We start from the raw sequence: 16,325 nt of genomic DNA, 5'->3' as shown, positions 1-16,325 counted from the left end.
GCTACTTTTGAACTATCTCAGGAAGCAGAGATACACTCTACAAAATCCCTGCATAACTAACAAGCTCAAGGACTGATATGCATTAGAAATTAACTCTGACTCCACAGAATGTGATATTTCCTTTAGAAATGCTCTGCCATTCCAAAATAAAAAAAGGAGCTTGTTACAATTGCTACTAATGTGTGCTTTCTCCTAACTCCAAATGAAATTGAAAACATTGTACATAAATTAATAGTGTAATGCTTGTGTCTCATTTGATTTGCAGTTTGCTTTGTATTCACTTATCTTTGTTATCAGTAACTTTGTAGCTTAGGTTCTAATTAATAACTGAAGTAATGAACTTTTTTATTTCCTGAAGCTAATGCTGAGTTGCTTTGCAGACCACAGTATGAAATCAGTAATGGTTATCTTTTCTATTGTAATGAAATATTGTGATAATGCATTATTAAAATCCCATATGGATATCTGAGTTGTATATGAAAGGACATCCCAGCTCTAAAATGAGGATTTATAAATAGACTTCCGTAATTTTTTAAATTGATGTACTTGAAATAAAATGACTTCCTCTTTCTACAACTCCCTTGAGATTTAGTGAATCTGAAAAATATTATTTGGTTTGTCATAGACTTTATTATATGTGCTTTCAGCTTAATTGTGAATTAGTTCAATTTTCTCTTCCTTTTCTATCTCTGTCAGGAAATATCATAAAAATGCACTCAGTAGCAATCAGTTCAGGATAATGTGTTTGTTTCCTCTCCAATCGTATGTCCTACCCAGCTTCTTCTTAAGGAGGTTGTCTCTATTACTAGACGTGATAAGGATTTCTTTTTGTTTTTAGACTAGAGATTATGTATTATTCAGATGTTTAGATATGCACCACCCTTTCAACTGAAAATCTGTACTTTTAAAGTAAGTTTATTATCGTTATATTTTTATAATTATTCTTGGATTTCTCATTCATTTTATCGGGTTAAGAAATGCACATGTGACTATTTTGTTTGAATCCATAAGTATTGTTAACTGAACTTGATCAATTTTGTTCCGTATAGATATAAAAGAGCATCTTAGGAAAGATTTTGTTCCCCTGTAGCGTTTGGTCATGCACTGTGAGTGGCTAATTAGGAAGCTTGGTTTCTCAAACTAGCATGAATTCCTAAGCTTGGAGTAAAATCCTGCTCAGCAGACAGTCTCTGAACTTACCCCCAGCCATATTCATATGGCATAAGTACTGAATGATGTTGATTTCCTGAAAGGTGCGCAGCTCATAAAACACAGCCAGCAGGAGATCAGAACCAGGAAGGATGAGGCTTTTCTGGAAACAGTTTTTCATTATGAGTAAAATTACACTCCATGGACAGGAGAGCTACTATATCCTGTCGCTAAATATCGCAACCTAGAAGCCTCTAATGAACTGATTAGCATTCATGTGTCTCCTGGAAGTCAGAGAGATGAACAGTTGGTGCACTTTGCTATTGACAAAGCTTATAATCATAAATATTCTTTGCCAAGATTAGACTGCATTCGTTTGCTTTTCATCTTAGTTAGACATACTAGTTTTGAAGTAATTAAATTCATTCGTTGCAAGACTTTGTTTACTTTAATTAGGACTGACAAGTCAGATTTTGAATATTAAATGCATTTATACAGATCTTATTAAAATGGAAAATTGTGAGCTTCCTGGATCTCAGAAAATAGAAGGGCTTAGAAGCAAAAATGCAGTGAATAAAAGCATATTAACTGGTTTGTTATTAGTACTCAAGCTTGTTTATGTGTTATGTCTAAAAGCACATGAGTTGAAACCCATGTCAAGAACTTAGTTCCACATCCAATTCAGGAAGAATATTGTGTATCATTTAGCTTGTTAAAAATGCACCTTTACAGTCGGGCAGGAGGCAGAGGCTGGAGGATCTCTGTGAATTCAAGGCCAGCCTAGTCTATAGAGCAAGTTCCAGGACATGCTCTAAAGCTACAGAGAAACCCTGTCTGGGAAAATAATGCATCTTTACAAGTAAATATTCACTTTAAAATGTATTATGTAATAAATATTAAATCATCTATTCATTGAAGTATTTTGAAGAAACATACTGTTGTTATATGAGATTTCACTAATGGCATCCATTCACAGCATGCTCTTCTCGCACATTCTCACCTGGTGTGTCTGCATCTTCCCACAAAAGTGTTTGTGGTACATCTTTTAGATGCATATACAGTTACTGCATATGTTATTACCCTTCTCATAGTATTATTTTCCAGTTTCCAAGCCTGCCCCAAACTATAATAAATTGAAAAGCTCCATAGTCAACATTCATCTGGAAAATGTAAAGCACAAATTTAAGGTATGCTCACCTGGTGGTTTATGGAGGGTGTGTGGAGTATACACTGTTATCACCGAGAAATGTGAGAAAATGCCAGGGTACATGCCAACTGCATCAGTTCTTTTCTTTGGCCTTAATTATTAGATAAATGGGTCTCAGTGAAGTTGGTCCTTGAGCATTATGTGAATGGATTTTTGCTTCTCTCTCACACCCTTTCTCTCACTCTCTCTATATGTGTGTATGTTCATGCGTGTACACACACGCACACACACGCAGAAGCAGAACTTTGTACACATGGAAACTAGAGGTTGATTTCTGGTATGTCCTCAGTCAATAGCTTATGCTTTTGAGACAGGGTCTCTTGCTAAACCTAGAACTCACCCCTATGGCTAGGCTGATTAGCCTAGGGCTTCAGGTCCATAGGTGTTTCTTCTTCCCCATTCTGGGGCTTTTTCACGGGTCGGGGGATCCCCATTCCAGTTCTCATTCTCTCACTGCCAGCTCTTTATCCACTTGAGGTATTTCCCCCGATCCTGGAAGCATGTTTCTGTTTCCAGAGATGGCAGTGTAATAACTGTCTATGAAACAGTGCACATCTAGCTGTAGAGGAAGTTTGGCTGTCCACAGTACTGTAGATAAACGACTATAGTACCTAGTTGGACTTTAGCTGCCCAGCTCTGATTACTTGTTTTGAAACATGTAAACACAGATCTGCATCTCATGCATCTTCCTAATAGTGCAGTTACAGTGATTCAAGCTGAATTGTTTGAGGAATGCCCCTTAGTTTTCATAAAGACAAAAGGAAAAATAGATTCCTCTAAACATGAGGTAGATGTAATATGTCAATTTGTCAGTAATTTTACATTAATTTTATCAAAACCTTATTTTGTTACATGTTGCTTATCTTTTTCTGAACGTTTATAGATACAAATTTATAGAAAAAAATGATACAACCTATCTACTACTGAAGTGTACATTTACTTTTTTTTTTTTTTTTGAGACAGAAGTTCACACTGAAACCCATTCTAGCCTCAAATCCATAGGGGTAATCCTGCCTCAACCCACTAAATGCTGGGGAGCCAGAATGCCAAGCGTTGACATTTTGTCAAAGTGGGGTTTAAGATTTTGCTCACAAGTATCTAGTTTTGGTTTTCCTTATAGAAGATAATTATTCCTTCACAGTCCCTTAAAAAGGGAATCCTCAACATAGTAATACACCTCACTATGTAACCAGTTATTCCGCTCTATCAGATAGTCGTTTCAAGCATCTAAGGATTAATTTGGCTAGTTCCAAAATAATCATGGCTGGTTTTGCAGTTATTTTTGGTATTTCCCGTTATTCAAAGCGCCACTTCATTTTCTTCCGTACTAAGCTGTATATAATGATAAGAGAATTCACTTAAAACCCACTGGCTGTTGGGACAAAACCATGTCATTTCCGTAGTTCTGAGTCATAGTCATCTTTTCCAACCCGTCTTTCAATATAATTGCCCTGTTTTTCTGAGTATTTGGTGATGCACTTTAGATCTTTCCTTACTTAAGGTTTTAACCTCAAAATCAACAAAGTGGCATTGCTTTATTTGACAGTATTTAATAAATGAATTCTTGACAATACGTTTCCCTCTCTATTGGGAGAAAATTAGTAATATTTGTGCAGTGCCTGTTTTAAAAACGCAAAGCCTTATATGGGCACAAAAGGAGAAGTGTGGAGTCACCCAGAAACCCTCAGCCAAGCATTTCTTCTTAAATTGTTACATCTGTATGTGCATGATCTCAGTAGTGTGTTCACGTCCATACGTGCATGCCGTCAGGTGACTAGGATGCCCTTGAGTTTTCACCAGACTTCTTTAGGCTCTCCCCACCAATCTTGAAAGGAGCCATTGCTACAACTATTTTTGGATAGTCTGACTGATGCTCTTTCTTCAAAACATGGTGTGGTGATTTTAAGTCAGATTTTCTCAGCAGGTTTTTTTTATTATTATTAAATGAAATAAAGGATAGTCTGTGGTCAGTTTAGGAAATAGCTTTTCCTACCACTGACTCTCCATCCTCATATTACTGTAGTGACTTTCAGAATGGTGTGATTTATATTGTCAGAAATAAAGATACTATTCCATGTATCTTTGCCTAATGTGTTTTATGTGTGCAAACATAATTTTAATCATGTAATATGTAAAACTGTATAGAAATTTTTAAGGAAAAAATTTGAAACATTAATTTACCCATATAATTAAGTTATTAATAAACTTTTAAAACTATCGTGTTTTTAGAATATTAAGTTTAAATTGAATAAGTGGGCAGTAACAATACCAAGTGTTTAGGTGTGTTCCCAACTGCCTGATCACTTTTTGTGGCAAGTTGCAGACATCGTCTCTCTGTTGACCATCACCGTGAGAGAAGTGACATTACCCTCTAGTTCTGCAGTGGAGGCAGTCAAGGCAGAGCGATGAAGGCTTTGTCTGCAAGCACAGCCTCTCCGTGTGCTGTGCATCAACCTTAAGTTGTCCCATTCGCCTTTCTTGATGTCCATAGTTTTTCTTTCAATGTATTCTATTTGCTCCTTCCTAACTGCTGAGCTAGAGTCTTTTCTCACATGTGTGTGGTATGGATTACTATCATGGTAGATAAGAAAAAAAAAATCTTGAACTGAACTATGGAAGATAAATATTCAATATATAAATTTTTATCTGGATATTTACCAAAGTTTATTTGAAATTAAATTACAGGTTTTTTGTTTTGGTTTTGTTTGTTTGTTTTCGTTCTGTGCCACAGAGATTCTGAGAAGAATGTCTGACAGCCATGCTGAGTTTAGGAGATGTATTAATGGTAGCTAAAAATTAAAATAAAATATGGAGCTTGAAATGTTTTCATTTTATCTTATAAAGAGAATCACTTTGTAGCTCTAAGAAATCCTTAACTAAAATATATACAGCTTTGTAACCGGTGCAAAAGAGCAGTATGAGAACCTCTCCAAACTGCTAAGCAACATGACACAGTTGCACCAGAGTGCCATGCGCTACTATGCTGTCGACGTGAAGAAGGTGTCTGTGGAAGACTTCTTTAATGACTTGAATAACTTCAGAACTACATTCATGGTATGGGAAGCTTTTTTGCATTTGTTTTTTAAAAAGTGTCCTTGTAATACTTTCTTGCCTCTTCTTCCTCTTATTGTGTTTTTTAATTTTGTTCTTGTTTTTTGCAATGTACCCTGCCTTTTCTAGTGTTGTATGTTAGCTTCAAATTTTTCAGATTTCAGATCTGTTGAAAAATATGTAGTTTGTTCTCTTTGGAACCCTCTTTAACATGAAACTGTAATCAGAAATTTTGATTGAAAAAGTGACAAATTCTGATGGTTTTCATAAAGGCCCCCTCCTGTCTGATTACAGAGCATGTCTAGAATAAGTTTTTGGCTATGAATTTGCTTCTTTATGCTTAAGACGAATTTGTATTTTTGTGGTATAATTTTACCAAATTCATGCAGCTCCTGTGAAGCTTTTCTCCCTCCTTTTTTAATGCATTGCACAATAAGCTCCCTGTGATTTCCCTTTGAGTGGGTTTTACATTCCTGCCGTTCGCTTCAGACACTTTAATAGGGAGGTCAGGTCTTTGAGGTAGAATCCTTTCATTTAGGTATTAAAAAGATCTTTTGAAAAGTATTAGCTGATTAGATGGGGGAAAAAAACCACACGCATATTAAAGTGAGAAGGTATTGTTGCCTCCCTGGGGAGACATGGGATACAGTACAGCTAGGAAAAACTGTTATTCTTAATAAATGGGGAAGTCGTTTCTATATTTCACCAAATGTTTGTGCGGATTAAAAAGTTTTGAAGTATAAAGAAAGAGAAGATTGGGTTTAAAGAGTGGCTTTTTCATCTCAGGAAAACTTTATTGCTAACTTTGTTGGGCATTTACAATCACTTACAAATGACTTGATGCACTTTTAATGAAACCTCTATTTAAAAGGCAAACAACATGCACAATTACTATCACTGACTGTTCGTTCTTTCTCCCAACATTCAATTTAAATTGTCTTTTTTATTGAATATGGACTTTGTCTGTATTATGGTGGGTGTGTGTGTGTGTGTGTGTGTGTGAGAGAGAGAGAGAGAGAGAGAGAGAGAGAGAGAGAGAGAGAGAGAGAGAGAGAGAGGAGAGGAGAGAAAAGAGAGACTCTGTGTAATATATTATTTAGAATTATTTAATGACTCATGAGGCACTGTGCTTAGTGGAAGTAAACTTAAAATGTTTGCAGTTTGAGAAAGGTAGACTTGGTTTCCAGAGGGACTTCAGTATTGCTTTGTTTACCTACATTGATCTGTTCTGGGCATAAATGATCAAGGTTTGTTTTGTATTATGTGAAGAGGGATTGTCCCAGGTCCTTGATCCAGACCTACCACTGAGCTGGTGGGTTTCCATGGAGCGCTTTCTCTGATTCCCCCTCTATCTTCCAGGCTCAGTGCCTGAACCTCTGCTCCTTCTGTTCTTAGTTAGCTGCGTCATTGCACTCACCCCTTCCACCCATCTTCCCCGGGCTTTCCTTCCTTCCCAAGATTCGGATCTGTCTTGTTCACCCTCGTGTGTCTAATACAGTGCATCATTAAAACTGGTAAATTGTTGGAATCAGGTGTTCAGTGGATGCCATGCTTTAACGACTAAAGTCTTCATTGTCAACCATTTGCAGGTTCCATCTTCACTTATTTAAACTTCATCACGACCAGATGTAGTGTAAATACTGCAGTGCCCATTTTAAAGAGAAGATGAAGTCATCAAGAAATGTGATTGGCACTTCATTATATAGCTAACTAGCAAGGAGCTGGCATGCTGAGCTAGGTTGCCTAGCTTTTGATTCTGTACTGTATATACCTGAATTGCATGTACTACTTAATGTGTGGCATCCAGAACACTTTCAAGTAGGACTAAATTGAAATCTGCTTCTGCTCCCAAAATAAAAATCATGACCAGTTTTACCTAATTTAATTTATAATAAATTATCTGAAATGTTTATATTTTAAAAAGTCTTTGCTTTTGAACCGAAGCAATTAAAAGCTATGTAGTCAAATTCCTATAGTATACCTTTGACAAACTCAACATTTCACCTAAGTACGACTGCAGTTGTGACTAAGTCATCTAGATATTACTCCTCCAGTTTATTCTTCTGCTCCATAAGAGCTTTGTTACAGTAGCTAAAGAGGCAACATCTGTTCCAGTTACTGCCACAAACCATCTAGACCAAGAGGGGAAACTACAAGATCGTGTAGCCTGTGTGAAGAACAGCTGTTCACTGACAGTGCTTTAATTCACCCCACTTACATGGGAGCCAAGACTTTGTTGCTGTTCTTTTCTCCCACACGGCACTGTTCTCTCTGGACACCAGTTGATTTAGAGGTCCTCATCCAGCTTCTCCAGAAAGCAGGGTTAAGGAAGGGAACTGTGTACTTTTGTCAAACCTGATTTTTGTTATCGTCATCAACAGGAGGAAACCCCAAACACACACCTGTGGTTGAGCACTAGCTTCCCTCTAGACCCTGTGTGCCACAATGGGTTTATGGGTACACTAAGTCTCGTTAGTCCACAGTATTCTGTGAGGTACAGCATGACAGTAGAGCAAACGGAGGTGGAGAAGCCCAGGCTTATGGAAAAGAGCTTTGAGATTGATAGGGACTACTTGAACTGACACTTGCCCACTTGCCATTCCTACACTTAGACATTTATAAAATTGTTTTTTATTTATGTGTCAGGTACAGGGGGCATGTGTAGAGGTCAGAGGACATCTTAGGAATTAGTTCTCTCCTTCCAACATATGGGTCCTGAAGGTGGACCCATCTTACTTGGCAACAAGCCAACCTCTATTAGCTGGAGCCTATTCACTTCCTAAATCCTGCAGTTCTAATGACTTAAAGGCACCCTGCTGTTAAGAGTACAAGAAAGTTGAACATAATGACTTTAAGAGTTTTATTTTTGTTTCTTCTTTTTTTTTCTCGACACCTAGTGAATAGGCACACGGCATACTTTATTTCCTTATACTTACCCTTTCCATTGAATTGTTTTCAGGGTTGTTTTACTATCAATATGAAATGTTCTCTTTTAAGTTTGAGGAAAGTTAACATGAAGCCTGGCTGGGGTGGTAGGTTGGTGGTGAGTCTGTGCATTTCTGTGCTACCTTTCTGTTTCATGGGACCCTTGAAGCATAAAGTTGGAATTGTTGACCTCATACTGTCAGCTGTCTGCTAATTGATGGTCTGCTAAGCATTAAGCTTCCACCAAGTGGTTCTCCTGCCCCTGTTACTAGTAGATGATCACATGCTTCTGAAGGGGTTGCTTGCATTCAGCCATTCAGAGTGTTATTTTTTTTTCCCTTTGTAATCCTGCTGGTGACCTCATATCCTTCTTTATCTTAGCCAACAGCAAAAGCATATTCATGCTAGCCTTTGAATTTAAACCTAATGTTCTTCTCTGCCTTTGTCAGTGTAGCCTTGAAGTGTAACGTGTGCTCCAGCCCCACTTAGTATCCTAGGAGAGTGGTGCAGGAGAATTGTCTGTATTCTGTCAATCATGTATTTTAATAAAACACTGATTGGCCAGGCAGGAAGTATAGTTGGGTCAACCAGACAGGAAGTAGAGGCGGGGCGATGAGAACAGGAATATTCTGGGAAGCAGGAAGCTCCCTCCACGATTCCTGCCCAGATCACCGAAGAAACAACATGTGAGCTGACAGCTGAAAAAGGTACCAAGCCATATGGCTAACGTAGATCAGAATAATGGGTTAAGATAAGTCGTAAGAACTAATAAGTAGCCTGACCTAATGGGCCAATCAGTTTATAATCTTATGGAGTCTTGTGAGTGATTTTCTCTGGGACTTGCCGGCTGTGGGGTACCGGGCGGGAACAGATACCCCAACAAGCCGGCCCTCATGTTATAGGAGAGGTCTGTGTCCTGGTTCTCCTCACCTGGTCTGAATTACAAGCTTTTATCTTGAATGCTCTCCTTGGTCTAACAGTATTTCCTTTGCAGTGAACACTCCTTTGCTCTTAGCGTTCCTTACCTGAAATTATTAGCACACTTCAGTTCTTTCTACAGACTCAGAAGTCTTCTAAAGCCTTATGTGCTTTGTCGAATATCTCACTCAAAAGGATTTCTACTGCCTTCTTCTGATCTTCTGTTGTGTGTCTCCTTTTAGATAAAATGTTTCAACAAAATTATAGATGCTAAAAAATTCTGTTGTTTAGTGTTTCGAACATACTTAAGGATTTAGAATCCTCTGACTCTTCAATGTCAGAAATTTGATATGGAATGAATTTTGACTTTGCAGCTTTTGAGCACAAGTGGTTCCTCAGCACATGAATGTCATTCTCTGAGATGCCCCTGCACTGAGCCTTCGTCTCTTAATAGTGTGTGAGGTCCTGAGCATCTGAAATTCCACTTTGGAGTTAGGATTTGGAAGTTATCAAGAATCAGTCCTTGCCTTAAAGATACTGAATACTTCAAGTTAGGAAGGTGTTTTATTTATTTTTTTTCTTAATTTTTGGCATACGTATACTTTATGCATATACTCTATACCTATGCCAAACTCTGTAGTATGTTTTGAATCCATAAAACCCATTTGGATTTTTGCCTTAGTTGCCCAACACATTCAAGGACTAAGTCCACAACACTGGGGAGAAAAGAACAAACAAACACCATTACATTCCTTCCTAAACTTTATCTCCATATATGTACAAACTCCTGTCTGAGTTGCATGTGGTGACAATCAAGGAGATGAAATGTTTGTTCATATTGTAAGTGCTTGATGAATTCTTTACCTGATACACTTTACCCACGTTATTTGTCTTCAGTTTTGAATTCTCACTGTTTGTTTCTCAGATAGGAAGATAGCTGCAGTTCTGAGCCGACTCCAGCATCTGGCCCCATGTATTGAGTGACAATACCTTGCAAGTTACTTAACCTTACTGAGCCTTTGTTACCTGACAGTAACTACATGTAGTGAAGTTAGTGAGTAAATGCACATAAAGCCTTACAGCAAGCTAGCTGTGTGCAAGTAACAGAGTACCACAGTAATCTTTCCTGTTTCTTCATGGCAATAGCAGATTTTAAGCCCCCCTTTTGTGTTGCCATATAGAATACTGTGAGCAGAATAGACACCCAGATTGTGTTTAGCTGTCATTAGATTATTTCTATGAGTTATCACTTAACTTCTTAACTTCTTCCAATTAAGATTGGACATTCATCTTTGTTGTAAGCATTAACTAAGTTGGTTTCTTGGTCTATATAGTTGGTCTATGTATAGTGAACAAATACCAAAGCAAGACTAACATCTATAATCCTACTCTTTCTATTGGTCAAATGAAATTTGGTTTTCACCTCAACTCTCAGTCTAAGGGAGTAACTTTTATCCCATCTACTACTACTCCATCCAGTGAGAAGATATTTTACTGTTAAAATTTTTTGGCAAGGAGAACAAGCTAGAGCACAACCTGTTCTGGCAAATCATTTAAATCACACAAATTTGATGCTTGTCAGCTCTGAATGCTGTTTGTGCCGACTGCTGTGTGAACAGCTAGGCAATAGCAAGGGGGCAAAGCACTTAATGTGTCCTGAATGCCCCTTAAAGCTTGTAGATTGATATGTTTTATGTTGTCAGAGGTAAAAATATCATGTACAAGTCTTATGGTGGGGTGTTGAGCCAGCTTCTGTAATTATAATAGAAAGCATTTTCAACCCATGCATATTTTGGTGGGCTTACAATTTCAACATTGTATTTGGAGGCTTTTCACATAGGGCTTCTGTCTTCATTAGCACCTTTGTTATTCTGAGATCATACTTGGAGCTCTAAGGCTTCCCACATAGAAGAAAATATTCTGTTTTTTTTTTCACCCATCTACTCATCCGTTAGTGTCTGTTTATTTAAGCTTAAAATTTTAACTTTGCAACTTTGAAAATATTTGTGATGATTTCCTAATAATTATTTTGTTAAAATTTTCAAAATGTAAACATGCCCAATGTAATTGACTTGAGCTTTCTCTTTTTTGATAAGATTCACCCCTACTTTGCATTGTATGGGATAATATTCATATTTGAAAGGCTGGTTCTGTAACTTTAAATGATTGGGAGGTTGTAGGTACCTCTTGGTTATGTTGCTCAATGAAATAGAAAATAATTAATGACTGTATTATTTTAAATAACAATAGCAGCAGCATATGTAATATTAGCACATACTATCCCATGTGCTAGGAAACCACTTTATAAATCAGCAAGTGCAGACAGAAATGCATAAAATAACTTGATGTTCATGCATCAAATGTAGTCATCTCTTGGACTTCACACACATACTAAGACACAGATACTATGAAGCAGTAGGAGAGCATTGAAAACGTGATGTGCCCCAAACATAAAAAGTTTTGCGTGGGACATGTGAGTTGTCCGTTGCCTTTTCCCCTAAAACAGGGTCTTAAATCAGCAACCTGCTACCCTGTCACTTGCCCTCTCCAGCACTACGTGGATACCACTCTACCCATTGGTTTGTCAGTGCTTATACCTTATGATTGAAAATATCATTATATCACTTCAAGGAAAAAAAACACAATGTGGAGAATCAAATAATGTTGGATAGGAACTTATAACTGTACCATGCATTGTTAATGAGCCACTATACTAGTTGAAGTATTTTATTTAACTCAGAGCTGCCGACCAAACAGTCTGTCTGCAGCAAAGTGCTGAAGGATAAGCGATGTTACCCATGGCTATGAAGTGCTTTGTTTCCCTCTCCGAGGCTGACTTTATAGAAAAGAGGAACTTGAGGGGAATTGGTAATCATGAGCAGCGCATAGCCATTGGACTATTTAATTCTCACCTCAGGGATGTTTGTCCATTATCATAGTGTACCAGCAAGGAACAGCTGGTGTTCAGTTCAAATGCTGAGTGGGTCCTGCCAGAGAACAGTGTGTTATGCTCACCTATCCTCATAAGTAGCATTGTAAAATGAGTGGTGGTGATATTAAAATAAAACCAATGATTAATTTTACAAAATTGAATTTGTTTAGTAATCAATTTGAAAGAGTTTTTATTTTTACATTTGTGGAAATTTTCTAGTTATTAAGAAAAATATTTTATGGAAAAATTAGAACCACCTACTTTTGAATTTCTACTGAATTCTGTGAGTATGCATCTGAAATAATTTCCCTTCTTGAATCATTATGAGAATGTTATAGGAGCACAAGAATGCTTTTTATAGTGTTTGTTTCCAAAAGAAAATATTTTCTATTCATTCCTGATGATGAAGCTAGCTATTAGGAGTTTGCAGAAAACAGTCCTCTTTATTCCAAGTGAAAAGTCAATAAGACTCCTAAACACACCTAAGTAAGGCGATCACTGGCAATTCATTAGATATTAATGTGTTTGTTTACATAGAGGAAATTAGCCTGCTTCTGACAATACCCACTCCTAGCAATCAGGACATAAATTCAGTCTATGTAGTTAGAGACACGAGACAAAAAGCCAATCTTTAGGAAACAAAACTTGAGTTTAGTGAAACTTGTATTACAGAGATCTATTTCAGGCTTACATGAGTTTAGTATACATGTTTGTTGAAAGAAACAAAACTGAAAGGGCAAGGCTTTTTAAGCTTTTTAAAAGGAGATGTCTCTCATTTTCTGAAACAAATTTAAAAAGGCATTAAAATAGCTTGAAAAACATTGAAATGGATATATAAAGCTATTTAGATAGTCTGCACAGAGATGAAATATATTTTTTAAAAGTCGGTATCTATGGCTACTTATACTTAATACTATGGTTTTATATTTAATTTTTGTAATAATGATCTATATGCAAAATAGTGTGTTGCTTTCATTTAAAATTAAGCATTTCTTGATTGTAACTTAAACATTGCCCAATTAAAAGTCATTCTAAAATTTACTCTCAGATTTTAAATTACCAATATATAGCTTTCAGAACAGCTTAAGCAATGCTTAATATTTAAATAAAATATAGGTAAGGTAACTAAGTTTCTTTTCCAAAATAAAAATCTTGAATACATTAGATTTGGTAATATTAAAACAATGTGCATACATATGTAAATTGGGTCCTTAGAGGAATAATGGCTAGACTCGAGGTTGAGAACTACATCTTGCCTTCCATATTTATTCATCATGACACCTTCCCTGCCAAGTCATCCAGCCGGCATTGGATGCTTCCACTTCACTCCCATTCAACTTAGTATAGCATCCTCTTCCAACATCTCTGAATAGAAACACTTACATTCTCATAGAAGCTAAGAAAATTGGCATTTCTGTTATGCTTGATAGAAGCATGATTATTGACAGAAGCTAGAACATGGATCTTCATGAGTCCTTGCTGAACAAATGTGCTTGAGACTCTTGAATGATTATACTCTCAGGAAAATCCTATTTAAAATTAGTGATAAAATAAAGCATTATTTGTTAACACTGTGTGGGCCTCCTCTTACAATATTCTAGGGAGCAGATATAAGGAAAATATGTGAATTAATGTATTTAATTCCTGAAATATCCACATATTTTATCCTTTCTACAGAAGCAACCGAGGCAGTGTCACACAGCTCTTCAGTGCCAGATAGCCATTTAAAGAAAAGAATATGACTTTTGATTTCCATCTCATAAGATTATACCATCATTCAAGTATGTGACAAAAAACTCAGATATTTTTAAAGTAATTTATAAAAATAGTCAAATTTTGTATCTGTTCTATTATCAGAGGCATTTTTATATTATAAGCTTTCCATATAATAATGTGCATGAATGCTTTCTTAGAATTAATTTTAAATGAGTATGCAGCTACCTTCATTTACTTGTGGAACCTGAAACCTGTTGACGAGAGGTTTCGGTCCTACTTGGTTTCTGTCCTCACACCAGGTCCCACAGCCATTTAGCCCCAAAGAAAATCACACAGAAGTCTACATTAGTTATAAATTGATTGACCCATTAGCTCAGGCTTCTTACTAACTCTTATAACTTAGCACATTATTCTTCTCTATTTTAGCCACATGGCTCGGTACCTTTTTCAGCAGGGCAGGTCACATCTTCCTTCCTCTGTGGGTGGGACAGGACTACAGAAGGAGCTTCCCTCTTCCCAGAATTCTTCTGTTCTCATTGACCTGCCTCTACTTCTTGTCTGGTTGTCCCACCTATGCTTCCTGCTTGTCTACTGGCCAATCAGCATTTATTTAAATCATAATTGACAGAATATAGACAGTTGTCTCTCCAGAAACGTATGTCTAAGGTACACAGAATTACATTAATGTAGTTGAGATGCATCATTATAAAATGAAATAAGATCTGTTATCAGCTTCACAGTTTTAGACAGTGGAGAATTGTGCTTATCAGGTAGATGTTTGGTGAAGACTGAATGATCTGTCCTACAGGGATTAATCCAGCTTCTTTAAGGATCATATATTCTTTTCTTATCTTCTTATCAAGATTCCTCAGTAATCCACTGAGCCATTTTCAAAAATTAACTGTTGCCTTAGAAAGCTAAGGAAATATTCAAGAACAAAAAGAATTGAGAAAGAGGGAAAGCAGAGTTACCTTGGGCTGTGAAGTTGGAGACCACGGCATGTACAGAATAAGGACATTACATAAAGCTTTCGAAATAAGCATGAGATGGAGGGAAACTAATCTCATCCAGATTAGGAAAACCAGCCCCCAGTTCTTTACAGAAGCCAGCTCAAAGCTCTGTGCTAGAAGACAATTACAACTTAACATCCCCAAGACTTATGGACTAAGCTCAGCAAACTAAGACACAGTCACAACTACTAAACAACTCTGGAGTAGGGTAGTGGTGTGGTGAAGAGATAAGAAGATAGAACAGACATCCCTACAAGACTCCATGTGAAGGGCACAAAATGTTTAAGAAAATGAAAGATTTTTAAAAGACTTGATGACTGAAAATGACCACTTAAAAAGAACAGACTAGTGGAAATGGAAGTGTGGAGGTTAAAGTTAAACACACAGTGAGCTAGAGTGAGTTGTACTCTACCTGGGAAGGAAGGCGTATTCAATGCAAGTGTTCCTGAGACAACCCAGGGAGATAGTGCAGTTAAGGGAAACATGGAAGAGGTTAGACAGTCTTCCCATTTTGTAGCAGGAGCCACAAAGTATGGATTGAGAAGAATAAATGAAAGACAGTAAACATTCCGAACATTGCTTACAATGTTTCCAGACCAAGAATCCACAAATTGAAGGACCATCTGTAACCCAAAATAAATAAAATGAAACTCAAAAAAACCTGTAAACAGTTTGGAGAGACGATTAAGCGATTTAAGAGTACATACTGCTCTTACAGAGGATGTTCGTTCACTTCCCAGCACCCAGTTAGAGCAGGCTGTGCTTACCAGTACTCCAACTGCAGGGAATCCAGTGCTGTTGGCCTCTATGGGTTCGTTCAGTCACACACATGTAGCCACAAGCACATGCAATATCCTGTGAGTAAAAGCACAGGATACCAAGAGCAAAGATTCCTAAAAGCCAAGAACAGGTTATCTTTGCAATAGTTCCTTAGATACAGCAGAGGAAGACAGTAGGAAGTATCTTCATATGATGATAAAATAGAGTTATTCTTCTAATGTTAACAGTAGCCAACTTAGGCTGTTTATGAAGAAATGGAAAATAAGAATGTATTTGGGTCCAGTCTTGTACATGTGGCATCCAGAGAACCGCCTTAGCTCTCAGCTTTTGCCTGCTAGCTTGTTTGAGACAGGATCTGTTCTATTCAGAGCTTGCATACATCATGCCAGCTGGACCACGAGCTTCAGAAGATTGTCCTGTCTTTGGTTCCCAGTCGCCGAGAAAATGCACTGGAATTAGAGGCGCTTGGGCTAGCTGTTCCCTGCTTTTTTCATGTGGTTTCTGGAGCTGAGACTCAGGTGCCCAGACTTGCAGGGCAAATGATTTAGCCACTGAGCTGTCTTCGCAGCCTCAATAGCCTCTTACAGGGAGCTTTAAAAACAGATTGGCATGGTTTTTCTTAAAGGACAGCTAGTAT

The 16,325-nt window shown here is 37.3% G+C and overlaps 1 protein-coding gene across 5 annotated transcripts in view; it reads left to right on the top strand.

The window, feature by feature from the left end:
* Diaph3 (diaphanous related formin 3) overlaps window positions 1-16,325 on the top strand; it is a 452,383-nt gene that overhangs the window by 276,505 nt on the left and 159,553 nt on the right. For all 5 annotated transcript variants that reach the window (XM_087912260.1, XM_087912261.1, XM_087912259.1 and 2 more), the window contains one exon: window positions 5,247-5,410. In XM_087912260.1, the coding sequence (XP_087768386.1) occupies window positions 5,247-5,410 (164 nt within the window). The remainder of the gene's footprint in view (window positions 1-5,246; window positions 5,411-16,325) is intronic.

The sequence above is a fragment of the Myodes glareolus genome, chromosome 12 (genome assembly GCF_982192425.1).
Source record: "Myodes glareolus chromosome 12, mMyoGla1.1, whole genome shotgun sequence".
Lineage (NCBI taxonomy): Eukaryota > Metazoa > Chordata > Mammalia > Rodentia > Cricetidae > Myodes > Myodes glareolus.
This window is presented reverse-complemented; position numbering and strand designations above follow the sequence as displayed.